Source organism: Staurois parvus, unplaced genomic scaffold (genome assembly GCF_062004578.1).
Source record: "Staurois parvus isolate SC_StPar_1 unplaced genomic scaffold, SC_StPar_1.0 ptg000234l, whole genome shotgun sequence".
NCBI classification, from domain to species: Eukaryota; Metazoa; Chordata; class Amphibia; order Anura; family Ranidae; genus Staurois; species Staurois parvus.
In genome coordinates, this window is record NW_028318030.1 from 5,479,054 (window position 1) to 5,493,645 (window position 14,592).

The window sequence follows — 14,592 nt, forward strand, 5'->3', positions numbered from 1 at the left end:
ATTCAATGACCCCTGGTCTAAAGCTTTCCAAGAATGACAGTAATGGCACATTAAAAAAAATCTCTTTGCATGCTCTGCCTGGACATACCAAAAAAGGATATTTTAGTTAGATTTGGAGTCTGGTAGGCTGATTCAGCCCTTTGTTTCTTATCCTTTGGATACTGTAATACCATCTCTACCTTTCACTAATCCTGATTCTGTTCACCTGGGAGTTTGGGGTATTCCTGTTCACTTTTGTTTATACCTACAGCTCCCGTTTAAGCTTTATTACACGAAATTTAAAAAAATAAATAGAATTAAACAGGCAGAGTAGTAACCCCTTTATTAAGGGCACAGCAAGTGCACCGGCCCGGGAACCGAGTCCCAGTGAACTCACATATAGTGTCCCTAGTTTACCCCAGTGATTGAAAAATTAAAATGCAGTAGTTTTTAGTGGGCTGACTCTTTCAACTTATAAAGAATAATATTTATTTTTTATCTGATAATAATAATTAGGCAGAAGCCTGTATGCTACAATTTCAGGTTATTTCTATTCCATAAGGTAATTGTGTCCTTGGATCTATGCCATTCACTGGTTGAGAAAAGCACATAAGCCATGGGGAGCACATTAAAAGTTTTGCTGAAAAGTGTGATGGTACTGTCCATTATTTTTTTTTCTGCAGTCCACATGCACACACTTGTGGTTCCTTTTAGCCATTTTTTATTTGAGCAGCTACATACTGACAGAAACAGATGCCATCTTTAAGGTGTCCAGGGAATTCCGTAGAATTGAATGGAAAATGTTTCTTGGCTAAGCAGCAGGCGTAATCTGAAGAATATGTGCAAATGGCTTTTTCCCACATGCTTTTAGTCAATACACTATCACAACCAAAGGCAGTTTGGAAAGTTTTCTTGCAATCACATAGCTTAACGTATACAAAAAATAGCTGTGACTTAGAAGAGCAACCAACTAAGAGGGAACTGTTATTTAGGAGCAGATTTGCTTGACAAGTCTTCTGTTTCATTGCTTGAGTGATTGTCTTTGCGGTTTGCTTATTCCAGCAAAGAGTTTTGATGAATAGGATGGGTACAATGATTGCAGCCATAATTGCTAATGGCAAAACCGATAAAATCTGAAGACCAACTTGTGTATATTGTATGCTAGTAAAATTTAGAACAAAGAAAATCATACCAACTGGTGCCAATATTGCACAGAAAACACAAATTAACACCTTGCATGCAGTAAAACGAATGCAAGATGTAGGTGGTCTAATTTCATTAACAATCTCTATAGCTTGCTTGTATGTTTGCGGGTTATCCACAACTGCCCTAAGTGAATCAGGAACAGGAGTAGAAGAAAATACTCCTGGCTGCCAGCTTTCGCTTTCTTCATTGACAGCAGTCAAGGTAAGAAGAGTCTTTCCACTGTATAATAAAGATGACTGGTAATGGATTAATGAATGAGCCACCTGGGCTTTATTGCTGAAAAGCACTTGGGATAGTTTATCAAAGAATTGCTCATCATCGGTTTCCAAGTAAGTTAAATGACTTAGATGTAAAGGTAATGGGCACGGCTTCAACATAATGGGAACAATGTCCTTATGAAGAATACAGTCCTGGAACATAGACAAGTTGGCTTCAAAGAGGCACCAGCGGCTGCGTACAAAGTCTGGACTCAGCACCATCACAGTCTTTTGGCTGCTCTGGATACACTCAATCATATTATCTATAATGGTCTTCCCTGGGACAAAGTCCCTTTCATGAAAACAGATCTTCACAGTAGGAAAAGTCTCCTCCAGTTTATGAATAAGATTTGAAACCCAGATGGAATCTCCACTGCTGTAGCTGATGAAAACATGGTACTTGTGATCCTTACCCAGTTCAGGGGCAGAAATAATTGGAGATACATTAGTACTTGTTTCAGTATTCATAGTTGTACATTAAGTTTGAGGGTTTTCTTGCCAGGGCTATTCAGCAATCTAAAAATAAGATGAAAAGAAATTCAATATAGTGCATTGATATCTTAGTCTAAAAACAAAAGAAAAAAATTACAGTGCAGCATCATGTTATGATTCCATTCTGGAATACGACTAAATGTTAGGAAACAATTTAGGGTAGGGGTTGGCAGCCCATCAATCACGGCCATCTGAAAGGTAAATTGCTACCGTGACAGGTCTCTAGCACCTGTCACCTCTCAGATCAGAGTGGCAATCTACAATAGTTAAAGGGAAGCCAAAAGAAGTATTAAGTAAGGGGCAGAGCTGGATGGAAATGAGAGAGACAGCAGTGGTATTTAACCAATTGACCTCCAGAAGGTTTTACCCCCTTCATGACCAAAGCATGTTTTGCTATTCTGCACTATGCTACTTTAACTGGTAATTGTGCAGTTATGTAACACTATGCAAATAAAGTTTATATAATTTTTTTCAAACAAATATAACTTTCTTTTGGTGGTATTTGATCACCACTAGGTTTTTATTTTTTATTATGTTAAAAAAAAAAAGAGTGTGAATTTTGAAAAAAAAAAAAACAACAATATTTTCTACTTTATGTTATAAAACATATCCAATAAAAAAAAATCAAATTTCTTCATAAAATTAGATTCCACTGTATTCCACTGCGTCTTTGTTTTTTAAAAAATCCCAATAAGTATATATTAATTGGTTTCTGCAAACATTATAGCGCCTACAAACTATGGTATGAATACAGGAACTAATGCACCTTTGACGCTATACTGGTAATTGCGGTGATTAGTGACTTATAGTGGGACTGTGATAGTATGGTGGGCAATCTGGCACTAGCCGACACTGGCTGGGGAGGGGGGGGGAAACTAACTGACACTGACATCAATAGTGACACCAATATAGTGAACAGTGCTAATACTGTACACTGACACTGTACTAATGACACTGGCTGGGAAGAGGTTAACATCCAGGGGTAATCAGGAGGTTCATTGTGTGCCTAACAGTGTGTAATATGTGCTGCTTTTACTTTACTATATGGCTGTTTTGTAAACACAGAACTCTGCGTGATTGATCAGCTGACTTCAGCCAAACTCATTGACTGAAAACAGCTGCCAAACTCTCACTGTGTCCAATCAAACCTGGAAGAAGGCAGCAGACTTATATATACATTACTGTGCCTGTGCTTGCCATGGTATATTTACCGTGGCGGGGCAGCAAGTGGTTAAGACTGCTGCCTACAATGCAGATGTGTGCACCTGCCAGACATCAGCATTTATTTTCCATTATAGTGGCAGCTGCCAGAGAGGAGGAAATGGTTAATGGCCGGGGCTGTAGAAGCAAACAGGCAGCTGCTTGTCACACACCCCTGACCACTGCACTGTGCCTCATGTACATCTGACCTCTGTTTACATTCCAATGACCCTGCACTCTGTGTCACTACTTACCTCTTCACACTGACTCCCATCATTTGCCCTACTGACCCCTGTAGTCTGCCCTACAAATCAATGTACATTGCCATACCTACTAGTGACCCCTGTACACTGTCCTACATACAGCTGACCTCTATACATTTCCCTACATACTACTGACCCCTGTACACTGCCCTACAAATCAATAACCTCTGTATATTTTATTTATTTATTTTGGGTACTTATATAGCGCTGCAATTTACACAGCACTTTACATATATATTGTACATTCACATCAGACCCTAACCCTCAAGGGGCGTGCAGTCTAAGGTCCCTAACTTACATTCATACATACACATACTAGGCCTAATTTAGACAGGAGCCAATTAACCTACCAGCATGTCTTTGAAGTGTGGGAGAAAACCGCAGTATCCGGAGGAAACCCACGCGGGCACAGGGATAACATGTAAACTCCAGGCAGCTGGTGCCGTGTTTGGGATTCGAACCAATGACCCTAGTACTGCCAGGTGGAAGTGTTAACCATTTAGCCACTGTGCTGCCCATATTTCCCTACCTACTACTGACCCCTGTACACTGCCCTACATACAATTGACCTCTATACACTTCCCTACATACAACTGACCTCTGTACACTTCCCTACATACAATTGCCCTCTATACCCTTCCCTACATAGTACTGACCTCTAAACAATGCCCTGCATACAACTGACCTCTATATACTGCTGTACATACTACTGACCTCTGTACATTGCCCTACATTCTACTGACCCCTGTACACTGCCCTACATTATATTGACCTCTGTGCACTGCTTTACGTACCACCATACACTGCCCTACATGCTACTGACCCCTGTACACTCCCCTACATACAATTGAGCTCTATACACCTCCCTACATACTACTGACCCCTAAACGCTGCCTTACATACAACTGACCTCTATATACTGCTGTGCATGCTACTGACCCCTGTACACTGCCCTACATTATATTGACCTCTGTGCACTGCTTTACGTACCACTGTACACTACCCTACATACTACCAACCTTTGTACACATCCCTACATCCTACTGACTTCTGTAGAGAGCGAATGACAGAAGAGAGCCCTGTATTGGTAAACAACACAGGGCTCTCTACGGACAGCAGTTATGTGGCTGTTTTTCTTTCTCCCTGCAAAGGCTTAGTAAAAGCAGCACACTTTACAGTTGTTAGGCACAAAGTTTACCCTTTGATTGCCCCTAGATGTTAACCCCTTCCCATCTAGTGTCAATAGTACAGTGACAGTGTGTTATATTAGCACAGATCACTGTATTAGTGTCAGTAGTGATGTCAGTTAATCAGTTCCCACAAAGTGTCAGTTTCAGATTGCCCACCACACTATCACGGTCCCACTATAAGTTGTTGATCACCGCCATTCTTATTGAAAATAAATAAATAAAAATTCCAGTATATGTACAGTAGTTTGTAGAAGCTATAACTTTCATGCAAACTAATTAATATATGCATATTGGGACTTTTCTTTTACCAAAGACATGTAGCAGAATACATTTTGTCCTAAATGTGTGCTTTTTAAATTTTTTTTATTGGATATGTTTTATAGCAGAAAGTAAAAAATATTGTTTGTTTTCTTTTAAAAAATGTTGGTCTTTTTTCCTTTATATATTAAAAAAACACATTCCTGATCAAATACCACCAAAAGAGAGCTCCTATTTATGTGAAAAAATTATATAAGTGTAATTAGGGCACAGCGTTGCATGACCGCGCAATTACCAGTTAAAGTAGGGCAGTGCTAAATAGCAAAAAATGGCCGGGTCACGAAGGGGGTAAAATCTTTGAAGCTAAAATGGTTAATGATGTTGTGCACGTTGGCACATACTCTTGTAGTACAAAGTGGGATGAAGACACAAGGTGACATTTGTTAATATTTCAACAGTGCAGTGTCAGCATTGTCACTTTAAGTAAAGAACTGACATACTGTACAGGAGAGGCTTCTGGCAGGATCATTATGTATATTTTATTACAAACTATGATCACAAAGAAAAACAGAGGTTATTGTGACTTTTGGTGACGGCTCAGTGACATGGATTTTTTTTCTATCTTGTCTATATATAACTTTTAAAGCCCCATAAGCAAAGGTGGGGCCCTGGGTAGGGAAGGGTATGTGTTTATATCTGTTTCAATTCAAGAGAAGCAAGTTCTCTTGCCAATGCTCTATGGAGTTAAAGGGACCATTTGCTTTATATCAAGTCACATAAAGTTCAGGAGACCTACTCACAATACTGATATTAGGCCCTCTTATTATCATTGTGACCTATTTGCTTCCTTAGACTGACCTGCAATGCCTACGATACATGTCATCTCTATATACGGTTGTCCACCATGGTTCCTGGCTGGCAGTTGACCAAGAATGTCAATTATGGATATGGAATGTCTGTAAAAACACTGCACACAGTGTAGCCAGGGGGAACATGGGTCCATCTTACATCTCCATCCATCTCATGTGCAGGGCCACCTCTCACCCGCCTTTGCCAGCTATAGTGATTGGTTGTTAGGAGTCCCGGTGTCCTAGCAACCAACCACATGCTTGCTCTGACCTCACCATTCATATAAGGAGAACAGATTACCTCTAGACCTACTGTCAGTGCCTTGTCTCCCAGCTTACACGTGTAGCTGAGGGCTACAATAACAGAATGGATGGACTCTGATGCAAGGAGGTTAAGAAATCTTTGGTGACCCTGATATAATGTTGGAGGAGGAGTGGCTCTGGGGACCCTGATATAGGAGGGGGGGGTGACTCTGGGGACACTTATGTAAAGAGGGGGTGGCTCTGTGGATCTTGATGTAATGGGGACAGGTGCGGACTGACAACTCATGGGGCCACCGGGCAATAAGGGATCATGGGGCCCCTGTGTCCTTGCCCAAACTCAAAAAAGCCTATGAAAAAGGTGCCAGGGGCATCTCATGGGGCCCTCTACTGACCCCAGGCCCTCAGGCAGTGCTCGAGTTTCCAAATGGTCAGTCAGCGCCTGAATAGGGGTGACTCTAGAGTCCCTGATGTAAGGGAGGGGTGAGTCTGGATTCCCTCATGTAAGGGAGGGTGAGTCTGGATTCCCTGATGTAAGGAGGGGAGTAGCTCTGGGGACCCTGATGGTAAGGGGGGGGGGGAGTAGCTCTGGGAACCCTGATGTAAGGAGGGGAGTAGCTCTGGGAACCCTGATGTAAGGGGGGTGAGTCTGGATTCCCTGATGTAAGGGGGGTGAGTCTGGATTCCCTGATGTAAGGAGGGGAGTAGCTCTGGGGACCCTAATGTAAGGGGGGGGAGTAACTCTGGGGATCCTGATGGGTGGAAAGCATCTGAACTCCTTTTCTCCTTGCCAGGGAAAAGCACATGAAAAAGGAGCCTAAAGCCACGTTTTGCAAATGAGTTTAGACTTGTTTAAGAGTGTCAAGCGCCTGGGCGTTCATTCATTCCATTGGCCCGAATATTAATTTATTCTATTGAAATGAATTAATGCTCAATCGCTGAATGTGCCTGGTGTTTAGGTGCATTTCGGTGCGTCAGAAGTTTTTTCTGCCAAATTGATAACATGAAGGCTTGTTTTTAGAGGCAGCAAAAAACCCAAAACTCCTCTAACAGTGGCAAAAGGGCCTTAAGAAGAACGCCAGATATGCAGTCAATTTTTAAAAAGGTTTGGCATACAATAGGTTAAAGTGAAACTTCACTGCCTCAATCAATGTTGACTATTTTTAATCCTTATGCTGCTAGCATTAGTAAATAGATAGGAAAGTATATTATATTTTTAATAAATTTCTTCAGTGACTTCCTGATTTTTTTGCCTAGGCAAAAAATATCATACATCTCAGGAGTCTTCAGGAGGGAGGAGGGGTTTTCTCAGCTAAGCACACCCTCCTGCCTGCATGTCTGATCTAAGGGCAGATTGATTTCAGAAAGTGAATGCTATATGAATCATCTGCCCTTACTCAAGAATCACTAGATGGTGTCTTTCAAAGTGATTTCTTAACAAAACAAAGCATAGAGACATAGATGGATTGGGGGGGGGGGGGGGGGGGGTTTGCTTTGAATATTAAAAACAAATTAAATAGCATTTCTGGTTTGTGGTGCTCGGATGCAGGGTTATTCTGCTTTAAGGCCAATGAGGTATATGCCACTTAACCTCCTTTTATTTCATTTTTCTGTGCACCTAGAGTACAGCTGTTGCTATACTTATGGTGCTCAGATCCTGCAGCTGCAAGTTTGTGCAACCACTCTACCCACCCCTCCTCTCCTCTTGCCCAATCACAAAAAGTTATGTATTACGTGAACTCATAGGAAAGGAGGAGGGCAGAGTGGTTGCTGTGCAAAAAAGAATCACTGCTCCTGTCATAGCTCCGGGAGTATCGCGATAGCTGTACTTCCAAAATTCATTAAAACTGTAAATAAAATAGAAAAGTCCACAGGGTGTTATACAGCTCATTAGACATAACCCTTTTAAGCTGGCACATTTTAAAAAGTGATTGAATTTTTGAAGTTCCTGAAGTGTTGTGTTGTTCATGCAAGAAAGTATGTCCCTGTGTGAATTATCCTCCACATCCATGCCCAGGGACTAAACAAATATAATACCTATAATGATATTAAGGTATAACTAAAGGCAAAATGTTTTCATTTTGGATAGGGTTGAGATAGATTAGAGCAACTGTCAGATTTTTATGGCTGTTTGTGCCCCTGTTAGGGAGATTGACCCATTGTCACTGAAAGTGAAAGAAAATCCCAATTTTTGGGATGTGCCCAGAACAGTAATAGGGGAAAACATTCCAATGGGGACATTAATTCTAGTGACTTGGGGCCTCAATAGATTCCCTTAATTTGCAGAAATTTTCTCTCACTTTCTGTTTTGGCTATGAGACAGAAAGTGAAGGTCAATATCCACAATGGGACACAGATGAAACAAAACAGGGGTTATAACCCTCCATTACTCTTTCCAAAATGGAAAAAAAGAGAGTTTGCATATAGTTCTACTTTAAGACCAGAAAGTGGGTGATATTATGCAGTACGTATGGCAGCTGTTTAACAATGTGTTGTTTAGTCAAGATATATGTCTAGAGGCTGAAAAAGGTAATCATATCCTCAAGCATTCTACTGTGAGTTTTGATAACTTGACAAAATGACAACAGACTCTTGGATTGTCGCACCTATGCAGGTTGCAGTTGATGAATTTTCCCTGTGCGTTTTTGCACATGTTTTTGATGTGTTTCAATGCATCTTTGTTGTGTTTTCGTTGCATTTCCATAAAGTTTATGGAACCTAAAATGAAACCTGCTGTGGGAAAAAAGTCCCTGACCCTTTAAAAAAAAAAAAAGCACCAGTGGAAAACGCACAGATGTGAACGTGACCCATAGGAAACTATGTTAAATGGAATGCAATGTCCATGGAATGGACTGCAAAACTGAAAACACACTGAAAAACAAATAGGAGTGAACTAGGCCTTAGGGTCCACAAACATTTTACTCTCATCCGCAGCAGCAACAGCAATGAAATCACATTGCATAAAAGAAGTTGTCGTTTTACAACAGTGAGAGTGAAGCCATCCCACAATCTGCTGATATAGACAAAGAGGAAAGGGCAGCGGTCATCATGTGACTATTAATTTTTAGGGTTATGTAGGATTGTTTTTTTCTTTTTGCACAGATTGGGGTAGGGCATTCCATAGGATGGGAGAAGCTTGGGAGCAGTCCTGGAGGCAAGCATGGAAGGAGGTGACTCAGGAACTAGAGAGCAGAAAGTCTTGGGAGGATCGAAGAGAGCGGTTTGGTTGATATTTTGAGACCAGGCTGGTGATGTAGCTGGGGGCAGAGTTGTGGATGGCTTTGTAAGTTGTTAGTATTTAGAATTTTATTGGTTGGGCGAGTGGAAGCCAATGGAGGGCTTGGCAGAGAGAAGTAGCAGACACTGAATGGTTGGTAAGGCGAATGAGCCATCCACCTAATCTATTCTATTCTAATCTAACCTCACCTAATCAGGCTAGTGCAGTATCCAATCCGATAGGGAGTAGTGTGATGCAATTTCTATGTGCCCCAGTGGTGGCCTGCATTTATCTAGTGCAGAAAAACATAGGTCAACTTTTATTTTTGTACTTCTGCTTTTATACAACTGTCAAAGCGGTTTTACTTTTTAAACAGAAAAAGACGTGTGCAGCTGTGAAATTTTGCTGTAAGAGCTTCCATGCTGGCACCCAGCAGGACTTGCACCATACATGGTCTTGGATTTGGGTTGCAGCTGCTGATTTGAATTGCCGATAACTTGCAACTGTATTTACATTGTGATCAGCTGTGTCATTTAACACAGCTGATCATGTGATAAAAGGGCGCTGTGATTGGTCCTTTACTGTGTCATGTGACCAGCTGTGTCCAACAGACATATCAATCGCAGAGCTTGCCAGGTGCACACCCCAGGGGGCGCAGAGAGGCACAGTTCTGGAGGACGTCACATGACACCCTCCCAGAACTGGACGACCGCGCTGTAGCCGTCATTCGGCTATAGTCCAGCTGTCAAGTGGTTAAGCTGGCTTTTTATTTACTTTTTTAATAAAACTATATTGCACTATCGGAGCTTTCTTTTGTATTTCTATTACAATGGGGACAGTTTCCAGTAGATGATAGAGGACTCAGGATCTTTACATCTTGGTAACGTGGACCTAACAAATGCATATTAAACTCTTTATGCTGCAGGGTCCTAGTTTTTTCACCAGTTTTTTTTTGTGGTGGTGTTCTTCCTTGACATTAAGGCCTCATGCACACTGGCCATTTTAAAAATGCCGGTAGCATTTGCTGTATAAAGTAAGTTAAAAACGGTTTTTAGTTTTACCACGGTTTTTAGAGTTTTTGCATTTTGCATTTAGCCACATTTTTCTATGTTAGCGTTTTTTAGCCCCAAAAAGAAAAAAAAACCCTTTTGCCTCAAAAACACCAGTTTGCCGCGTTTTACCATGTTTTACCATTTTACCAGCATTAGAGCATTTCACACCTTAAAAACTCCTCTTGAAACCCACCAATTCTGGGTTTTTGTTCCAGCCAGAAATGCCAAAAAACGCTGATTAAAGCCAATGTTTTCATGGACACATACGAAAACATGCTGGGGAGTTTACAGGCTGTGAAAAAAAAGCCAGACGCCAAAAACATCAGCTGTAAAATCGCCCAGTGTGCATGAGGCCTAAAGGAGTATTAAACCCAAAAGCAAACCTTTATTATATTGCAGTTTACCAATTCTTAGATATGATGGTTACATTCATTTTCTTTTTTTTGGCTTTCTTCTATTTTTATCTGGTGATCCAGTCAGCAATTCTGCTAATTTTCAGAGCAAGCTCAAGCTCTACAGCAGAATGTATCATTTTAAATGGAGGAGACCATTCAACTGGCAGGGGTGATTAAAATGGTCAGCTTTTTATTTTATTCGTGTAAAACCTTTAACCCAAAAGGAAAATTACTGTTTTACTGATTATAAATTGTTAGCTGGAGTTTGGCTTTAATTTGTTATAGTATTCAAATCTGCTCATATATTTAACACCCTGCCTCCCTCAGACTGAAACTTGTGTTGTCTGCTATGCCTCTTGTGCTTATTCCTCCAGAGCGGTGTCTCACTAACAGGGACGGACTGACAACTCATGGGGCCCCCGGGCAATAGGGGATCATGGGGCCCCTGTGTCCTTGCTCAAACTCAAAAAAGCCAATGAAAAATGTACCAGGGGCATCTCATGGGGCCCCCTACTGACCCCAGGCCCTTGGGCAGTGCCCGAGTTTCCAAATGGTCAGTCTGCCCCTGCTCACTAATACAGGAGGCGTGTTACTGTGCATATCACCAGGTGAAAACAGAAGGGAAAAAGCCAAAGAAAAGAAAACGTATGTAGCCATCCCATCTGATTATAGGTAAGCTGCAATATATAATGCATTTTTGTTTTTGGCTTTAATAATGCTTTAATCAGCTAAACCATACATGTGGTCATTGTGGGTGGAAGTTTTCATTTGCAACACTAAGACTATGGACTACATACATTGTTTTTTTTTCAAGCTGCTTGTGTTAAAGAGGGTATATACTAGCACATGATAAAAAGAGGAAGACGCCTCTAAGTGCAGTATAGACAATTTATTAGTGAACAATGGATAAATTGCACTTACAAGATAAATAGTTAAAAAGACTCATCATGTGGTGCGTTTAAGATCCAGGTGAGACATCCAGCAGCAGCTCATTCTATAGGATCAGGAAATATGAACGCGGATGTGTCTGTGTATCAAAATGAGGCTTGCAGAGCAGAGTCGGATGTAGCAAGTGAAGGGAGCGGTAACGCGTTTCGGAGCATGCTCAGTAGGCTCTTTCTTCAGACCTATGCCCCATTAGAACATTTACAATATTATAGTGTGAAGGGAATAGGGGAGGCAAGTAGTTCCTGGGTCCTCAGGACCTACATATTTTCCTGCATTGTACAAGAATTAAAGTGGAGTTCCTACTGAAAAAAAACAAAACAAGTCAGGAGCTACAAAAACTGTAGCTGTTGACTTTTAAAATACAGACACTTACCTGTCCCTCGGTCCAGCGGTGTCCTCACTATGGCTGGTTTCACCATCCGTCTTTTCTCCCTGGCGCCAACATCTTCAGTGTGGGCACCCGACTGTGACAGCTTGCAGCTTCACAGCCAGGTGCCCACTGCGCATGCACGAGAAGCACTGCACTTTGTGAATGGCCCTGTAGTCTTTTGGGACTTGTCACATGTCCCAGAAGGCTATGGGAAGGGAGGGGGGGGAGGACGACTTCCGCTTCCGATCGCCTAGGTGATTGTAGCGGAAAAGGAAATTCAGATACCCCCTCCCCTCCGCTTCCCAAATCCTTAGTGGGGACCGGGGGACAAAGGCTTAAAGCGGAACTTCCCCTTTTGGGTGGAGCTCCGCTTTAATACAGATATAAAAACACGAGAGAATAGCTCTAATGCTTTTGGGTTAAAAAGTATACGAGTGGGTATGTATATATATAATTACATATATCTAAAAAAAGGCATATTAGATAGAAGGGAAATAGAAAATAACAATACAATTAATTATTATTATTATACAGTATTTATAAAGCACCAATAGTTCACTCAGCGCTGTACATTACAAAGGGGGACAGAACATGTGACAGAACAATACCAATACGACATGAGGGGATTGAGGGCCCTGGTCTTTCGAGCTTACAATCTAGGAATTAATTATGAAAATACATTAGAACAATGGAGGTGAAAATAAACGTTAGTAATAATGAATAAATCAATAAGATAATGAAAAAGGTAGATTATTGTACCATAAATAAAAAATGGATAAAGATAAATAATAATAAAAGCAAAATTAGAAGAGCGCATTTTGGATAAATGGGCTTGCTATAATAGTATGTGGATGTTTGTATCTCCTTATTATCCCTTTGTGATGTACTAAAACGGATCATGGTAAAATGAGAGAGGGATAAGGAAGGAAGATACCTAAGTTTGTTGGAGGAAAGGACTACTAGTGATAAAGTACAAACCTCTGTAGAAGGATATTGTGTCAATATTTATAACCACCATTTGGAAGGAAGCGAATGTCTCTATAAAATGGGGCTTATTTCAAGCTCTTCATTTAGGCCACCAGGGGATAATATGTCTAAGGTGTAGATCCAAAAAGTTTCCTTTTGACATAGACGCAAAAAGTGCTCTGCCAGAGGGAGGTCCCGTGGCATTCCTTCAATGATCCACATACAAAGACCGTCAGTGGATTTTCCGTGGCATTCAAGGAAATGTCTGGGTACGCTATGCTGATCTTTTCCATCGTCTATAAGGTCTTATAAGGGGGTGTGCACACTTATACAACCATATTATTTTAATTTTTTATTTTTACTTCCCTCCACCTAAAAGATTTCAGTTTGTTGTTCAATTGAGTTGTACAGTTTATAGGTTACATTAAAGGTGGAAAAAGTTCTGAAATGATTTATCTTTGTCTCATTTTTTTACATCACAGAAACCTGACATTTTAACAGGGGTGTGTAGACTTTTTATATCCATTGTATTACATAAATGTAAACAATGTATCCTGCCACACACCAGCAGCTGTATTCTATTCTTTTATAACTACCTCTGGTTAAACCTGGAACAAAAGCATGACTTTTTTTATTTGAAGTTGTGAGTCATCTGATTTCCAGCACACTGAAATCAATTTACCTCTAAGGCCCTGTGCACATTAGTGTGATTTCTTATGCGTCTGCCACTGTGCTGCCATGCACAACAATGGAAATCGCATTAGTCTCTATGGTGCCTGTTCACATCAATACAACAGGGTGTAGTGTGACTTTTGAAAGGGTGCAGGCATTTCTTTTAGTGCAGCATAGTACGTTTTTCCCCACATAGACTTCAATGGGAAAGCATGAAAAGAACATATAATATGCATGTAAAACGCATGTATGTGTGTTTTTAGTGCTTTTTTGGCAGAGAGAGTTTTGTGTCTAAAATCCAGTCTCCTACAGAAAAAAATATGCATCAAAAACATGTAATGGCATTCAACAAAAATGCACTAAAGAACATATAAATATGCAGCAGCACTAGTGTAAACCTAGGCTAAAATTATTGGAAAAAATAATTACATTTATCAGTAGCAAGAGAATCAACTCACCTGTGTAGCCTTGGGAGCTGAAACTATTAAGCAAGTGAATTTCTTGTGTTTGCTCTTTAGGAAATAATTCTGCACAGGAGCTCAAATGATTGCTAGTGAAAACAATATAAAAACCCTCCTCCTAGTCTGTAGTATGAAGTTCTTTAAATGCTGTTATCTGAATCTGTTGTTGTGCAGTTTTCCTTTTTACAGAAGATTGGCATACAAGGAGGGACTTCCCACCACACATACTGCAACCCATTTAAAAATATCTGTACAGACCGATTCATTGACAGATATTGTATTGTGTTGTAATGAGTATTTCCCATTTTTCAATTATCCCAGTGCTATCATTATTATTTATTAATTGTTATAATATGTCTACATCACAATATAATTATATTATAATTATAACATATTATACAGTATAGTATATATTAATGTAGAATTTCATTTGTAGCCAGGTGCCACTACAGTGCCTTGATAAAGTATTCATACCCCTTGAAATTTTCCACATTTTGTCATGTTACAACCAAAAACATAAATGTATTTATAGGCAGTTTCTGTGATAGACCAACGCA

At 40.4% G+C, this 14,592-nt stretch overlaps 1 protein-coding gene across 1 annotated transcript; it reads right to left on the reverse strand.

The window, feature by feature from the left end:
* Positions 1 to 307: 307 nt before the first annotated feature.
* LOC149460160 (uncharacterized) lies at positions 308 to 14,182 on the reverse strand. The gene is made up of 2 exons (XM_089680068.1): positions 14,033 to 14,182; positions 308 to 1,958 (listed from the first exon to the last, which is right to left on the reverse strand). Exon 2 carries the CDS (start codon positions 1,908 to 1,910, stop codon positions 690 to 692), a length of 1,221 nt encoding a protein of 406 aa, XP_089536194.1. The 5' UTR covers positions 1,911 to 1,958; positions 14,033 to 14,182; the 3' UTR covers positions 308 to 689.
* Positions 14,183 to 14,592: the final 410 nt, after the last annotated feature.